Raw genomic sequence first — 6,421 nt, 5'->3', positions numbered from 1 at the left:
CCAGTTTGACCTTGCAATGTGAATGCTCCGTATACGCAGCAGTGACTCCCAGAAGGACAGCCGAGCAGCTGCCACGTTTCCCAGCAGAACAGAGTGTAACATTCTTCTGCTCATCATGTTTTTTCAACGGCACACTCCGACTCTCAGGGCAGGTGGTGAGCTGAAAACTCCGACCATTACCGTTCACTGCTGTGAACCTGTTTCTATACTCTACAGTTTAATATCTTTTTTTTACCCATATTAATCTCAACAATAAACAAATAAAAACCACACTACTTTATACTATTTGGGTCAAATTAATTTTATTATGCTTCATGATGAATTGCCACCAGTGCAACATCCTATTCACTATACATTTCAAAAAATTTTTCACATACTAAACAAAATTTCAGTTGATAAATGGAAATGAATGATTGAAAGTCTTTATGAATCTCATACATACAATATGTGGCTAGCTGAAATTGTCTATCACGTAGCATTTAGATATAAAAAGCCTCATGCTAGTTTGTTAAGTGCGAAGGCTACCAGACAACAATTTAGCTGGAGCATAGGTGGGAGGCTTCAGACAACACACATGTACAGTGCTGTCACAGTGCAAGGTGGTGGAGGGCTGAAACATGCAACCTGTACATCTCAAGTGGAGTCAGTCTTCATGCCTGGACTGAATTCCACAGCTGCTGTTTCAACCAATAGTAATTAGACTTTGTGCAACAACAACAAAAAGTCTTTTTTTTTTCTTTAAGAAAGAATAAACTGAATTATCATTGGCAAATATTATACTCATCTTACATGTTTCAACTTGTGTTTCTAATTTGAAGAACTGATATTCTCTGCTCAGAGCAGCTCCTGATAAATCTTTATCATACTAAAGTTAGCTCGAAAATCCTGAATTCCTTGCCCAAAAGTTAAGAGAGAGCTTAAATTGGCATTACTTTAAAGATATTTCTAAGAGATCAAAAAAGATTTATGTCTAAAAGAAAAAAAAAGGAAGATGTTTAATATTACTTAAAAGAGCTATAATGTTCTATTTACCATTTGCACAAATTCCTAATTTTATTGGTTAGTAGTTGTCCAGCCTCATCCACACCAGACCCACAGAGCTTCAAGCCACAATAAAAATGAGAGTAAGCAGAAAAAGGTTTCCAGCAGCAGAGGGCACTGTTTTTGCAAGAAGCAAAAAGTCTAGAATCTTTTCCATGTGCTTAAATTACTCCTGCAAGGAAGGTAACATTCTTTGAATAACTTAGAACTATTTTACTGTACCACTTACTGCTTTCAGCAACAGAACCTTTTAAATTATTTCTTATGATAACTAGATGCATGATCACTAGAGATAATGTGATAACTGGTTAAAATTCAAGCTACATCTTGCAGGTCCAGCCTGCAAAGATCATGCCAATACTAGATTTTGGTCGGTACAATTATAGAGAGCTTAATTTTTAGTTGGATATTGTGACTACAGTAATGAAATACACTTGGAACTACATTCTGCATATGACTCAATGTGAGAAAAATATGTGTCTGTATTTAAATCAGATCATTTTTCTACCTAAAATTTAAAGTAGGTAGGTATGATATAATGCTATAAATATGAATCAACCACCTTTAGGCAGACTAGTGTACTGTAGAGAGGCAAGGAAACCCTAATTTTAACACATCATTTAGCATACATAACAAATGTGCAGGTTGTAAAGTTTATTTTTTTTTTAAAAATCTGTCACTCAATTATGCGTTCCAAGAAATTTGACATTGGGACCACCAATTTTCTAAGAAAAATGTAACCCTTCACCTAACATTTGACAAAAACCTTGCAAAATTATCAAAATTAAAAAAAATAGCATAATAGAGTCAGCATTACAGTGCATATACCTTTGCCAACTAGGTAAGATTTCTATGGTTGGGCTCTCTGAATACCTCAGCAAATAACTGTAAAATAAAAATACTAATACCACATCATTTTTATAATGTTCTGATTGTATAGTATATTAACCAAATATTTAAGTAATCATAATGTACAGCCTCCTTTAGTTCATGTAGAATAAAATTATCCCTAAGATCCCCAAACTTCAACAACTTAGCTTTTGTTTCCTAATAATAACCAAAAATATTTTTTAAATTTCTGCCAAAAAGAGCCTGCCATATTTGCTATAGCATAAAAATAACCTCAGTCAAGTATAGGTACGCAAGGGCTCCTAATAATTCCAGCCTCCAAATAACACTTCTGTACCGTAAGAGGCAATATTGCTGTAAGAGGTGTGTTACTCTTTTTCGCAACTAGCATCACTGTAGTGATTTTATGTAGAACATATTGCTAAAATTTGAGAATTGCATCAGTGTAGTGATGTCTAGAAAACTGTGCAATGTATCAGCTTCAACACTCATGTAGCATGTGTTCAAAATGAAGGGGCTAAATAAACTAAGGTTTGCATCACTTAAAAAAGAATGTAGTGCTATACTAGATTTTAATAAGAAAATTTAGGTTCAGAAAAAGTAGGGTATGAAAATAGTGTTTTCCTTCTGGCATTATAACTAAATTACATTAAGGTTTTTGTCAGTCTCACATATAATATTTAAACTCCCTTGTTGATGGAATGAAAAATATTCACAAATTAAGTGAGCATCCTGGTGTAAACGTGCACACAGTAACAGGGAGTAGCTTTGCAGAGAATTATGACAAACCTTTACAGATTAAATGAGGTATTGCACAGATTAATAAAAAAAAGCAAAAAAGGCAACAAAAATATACAGCAAATTGGTAGAACATTTACATGATAATTTTACAGAATCCATAGACAGAAAGTAGTGTTTAGTATTTCACCTTAAAAATATATATATATATAATATATAGATCAGTCTTCCCATTCATCGTCATCCTCAAAATCTTCTTCATCATCTTCATCCTCATCTTCATCTGGAAGAAAATCATTAAGACAATTAGGGGGATTGCCAAGATGGTGGAGTAGAAGGATCCATAACTCATCCTCTCCCACAAATACACCAAGAATTACAACTATGGACTAATCAGTTTGCATGGGATACCCACTGAGCTTTGGCAGAGTATCTCTTGCTTCAGGAATACAAGATTTCTCACAAAAACAAGTAGGAGGAAAAAAAAAAAGGAAAAGGAAATTGGCGCAGGACCTGTGTCCTACAGGGAGGAGCAGCAAAGGTACCCTCACTCTGGGATGCCCCCTCTCCAGCTCGGAGGTCAGAGGGAACAGAGAGGGAGCTTCTGAGGTTCAGAGGAGAAAGCAGCAGCTGCTTGGCAGAAAGAACTGAGATACACCAGCACAGCGGGTCCCCATGACCCCTAGCCCGATGTGTGAGCTGGCAGGGGTGGACCAGGGCTGGCTGCTGGAGCTCTGTCTTTCATAGAAGAGCCAGGGGAGAGGACGGGGGCTGATCACACAGAGGCAGCTACAGGGGCCTGGAGTGCAGTACAGGCTGTGGCTGGGAGTGTGTGCAACATCCTGGGACCCCCATAAAAAAGCACCACAGCTGGCAGGTGTTCTCCAGAGAAGACAGGTAGGGCTCAGACTTAGCCATCTTCTTGGCTAGCTCCAGAGGGATACATTCACTGGCGCGTGGCTCCCAGGTGGAGGTGCGGCTGAAACCTGAATCCGTACCTAGGGGCCCCATAATTTCACAAGTAGGACTAGATTTGATTCTAGCCCCAGGCAGCAGTGGCAGACTTGCTCCACTGGCATCTTTGCAGATCCATGCCTCTAGGATGAACAAGCAGAGTTCCAGCACATGGCGGCATGGGTTTGGCATCGACAGCAGGTCTGCGTGCTGTGCACAGATGGGGCTGCGGGCTGTGCTGGCTCTGTGAACGGCAGACCGATGCGTGACCGCACGTGCACGCTGGTAGGTCCCAGTGCCTGACATTGGTAGATCTGCACCGGCTCTACTGGTGCAGAACCTGGGGACACTAGAGCGGGTGGCCGACATTCCCGTGGCTGAGGCAGGTATAAGGGCGGTGTCAACAAGCATATGTTGTAAGCCTGCATAACAAGTGATAGACAACACCACAGAGGGCACTATCCAGTGGACATCTCCTGAGGAGGACTACTTGGTGGCTCCTCTTTTAGCTGAAGTGCTCCAACCTGCATACCACACACAACAGCTCAGAAATGGGTCTGGAAGCCTCTATTCCAACAACGGGAGAACAGATCCGACCCCTGTCAAGACTGTGACAACCACAGAATAAAAAGGAGGCACCGCTCAATAACGAGGGCAGGCTCTAATCACCACAATACCGACCACATCCGCAATCAAAGGGATAACAGCCAACACACATGGAAGAAAGACGTGGCAACCATCCATACTAAAAATAGCGTCCTGACAAAATTATGAGACGCTCACAGTCTACACAGGAACATTCCCACTTCAAAACAAACAAACAAACAGGCAAACAAAAATACAGCCCTTCAAGACCACCGTATATAACTGATACCCATAAATCCATAGAGTCAGAAAAATATAAATGAGATGAAGCAGAGGAATCACTCTCAGTTAAAAGAACAAGAGAAGTACCCTGCAAGAATGAATAATAAAATAGACCTCAACACTCTACCAGATCATGACTTCAAAGAGGGGGTGATAAAAGCACTTAAGGAAATAAGAGAGACCATGAACAGAAATGCAAAATATTATAAAAAGGAAATAGAAACTATAAAGAGGAGCCAATGAAAATCAGAAAATTCAATTGCTGAGGTAAAAGCCAAGCTAAAGGCAGTCAAAAACAGACTAGACAATGCAGAGGAAAGAACAAGTGACTTACAAGACAAGATAACAGAAATCACCCAATCAGAACAGCAGACAGAAGATGAAAACTAATGAAAGCAATATAAGGGACCTACAGGTTAACATAAAGCATTCCAATCTATGCATATTAGAGGTCCCAGAAGGAGAAGAAAGAGAAAAGGGGATTGAAAAGATATTTGAAGAAATCATGATTGAAAATTTCCCAAACCCAGAGAAGGAAACAGATATCCAAGTACAGGAAGCACAGAGGGTCCCAAACAAGAAGAACTCAAACAGACCTACACCAAGACATATTATAAATAAGATGGCCAAAGTTAAAGATAAAGAAAGGATTCTAAAGGCAGCAAGAGAAAAACAAAGAGTTAATTACAAGGGAACCCTCATAAGGCTTTCAGCTGATTTCTCTATCCACACACTGCTGGCCAAAAGGGAGTGGCAAGATATATTTAAAGTCCTGAATGAGAAAAAGCTGCAACCTAGAATACTCTATCCAGCAAGGCTTTCCTTTAGAATAGGAAAGACAAAGAATTTCACAGACAGCAAAAACTAAAATAATTCAGCAATATGAAACCTATCCTAAAAGAAATACTGAAAAGTCTACCCTAAATAGAAAAGAAGTAGGAAGCTATAGAAAAGAGAAAATCATAATTGGAAACGTGATAACTACAATGAGATGCAATAGAATAAACATGAAGATATAAAAGAGAACATCAAAATCATAAAAGGCGAGAAAGGGGAGCAAGAAAATGCAGATTTTCTTTTCTTCATAGGATGTGTTTGAGCCTATATGACTACCAGCCTAAAGCAAACAGATATAGTAATGCGGTAACATATTTGAAAAACCAGGTAACCACAAATAAAAAACATACAATGGTCACAAAAACCAAAAAGAAATGACACTAATACAAAAGAAAATTATCAAACTACAAAAAAGAAAGAAAGAAAGAAAGAAAGAAAGAAAGAAAGAAAGAAAGAAAGAAAGAAAGAAAGGAAGAAAGGAAGAAGAAGAAGGAAGGAAGGAAGGAAGGAAGGAAGGAAGAAAGAAGGAAGAAAGAAAGAAAGAAAGAAAGAAAGAAAGAAAGAAAGAAAGAAAGAAAGAAAGAAGAAATACCAAATCAACTTGAAAACAAAGTTCAAAATGGCAATAAATGAGCATCTATCAATAATTATTGTTAATGTCTATGGACTAAATGCTCCAATCAAAAGATGCAGAGTGACAGGACTGGATAATAAAACAAGAGCCTACAATATGCTACCGACAAGAGACCCACTTTAGGGTGAAGGACACACATAGATAGAAAGTGAAAGGAGGGGAAAAGGATATTTCATGCAAATGGAAAGTACAAGAAAGCAGGAGTAGCAATACTCGTAGCAGAAAAAACAGACTTTAAAATAGAGGTCATAAAGAACATTATATAATGATCAAAGGAGCAACACAAGAAGTGGATATTACACTCGTTAACACATATGCACACAATATAAAAGCACCTAAATATATAAAACAAATACTAACAGACATAAAGGGAGAAATTGATGGGAACACAATAAGAGCAGGAGACTAACACCCCATTAACATCATTGGGCAGATCTTCCAGACAGGAAATCAATAAGGCAATGGAGATACTAAATGACACAATAGAACAGTTGATATTTT

At 38.3% G+C, this 6,421-nt stretch overlaps 1 protein-coding gene across 2 annotated transcripts in view; it reads right to left on the bottom strand.

Annotated features, from left to right (window-relative positions):
• Positions 1-283: 283 nt before the first annotated feature.
• Positions 284-6,421, bottom strand: part of WASL (WASP like actin nucleation promoting factor) — a 69,634-nt gene continuing 63,496 nt past the window's right edge. For both annotated transcript variants that reach the window (XM_032483584.1, XM_032483585.1), the window contains one exon: positions 284-2,911. In XM_032483584.1, coding sequence (XP_032339475.1) covers positions 2,850-2,911 — 62 coding nt within the window. In that variant the 3' untranslated portion in view covers positions 284-2,849. The remainder of the gene's footprint in view (positions 2,912-6,421) is intronic.

Source organism: Camelus ferus, chromosome 7 (genome assembly GCF_009834535.1).
Source record: "Camelus ferus isolate YT-003-E chromosome 7, BCGSAC_Cfer_1.0, whole genome shotgun sequence".
Lineage (NCBI taxonomy): Eukaryota > Metazoa > Chordata > Mammalia > Artiodactyla > Camelidae > Camelus > Camelus ferus.
This window is presented reverse-complemented; position numbering and strand designations above follow the sequence as displayed.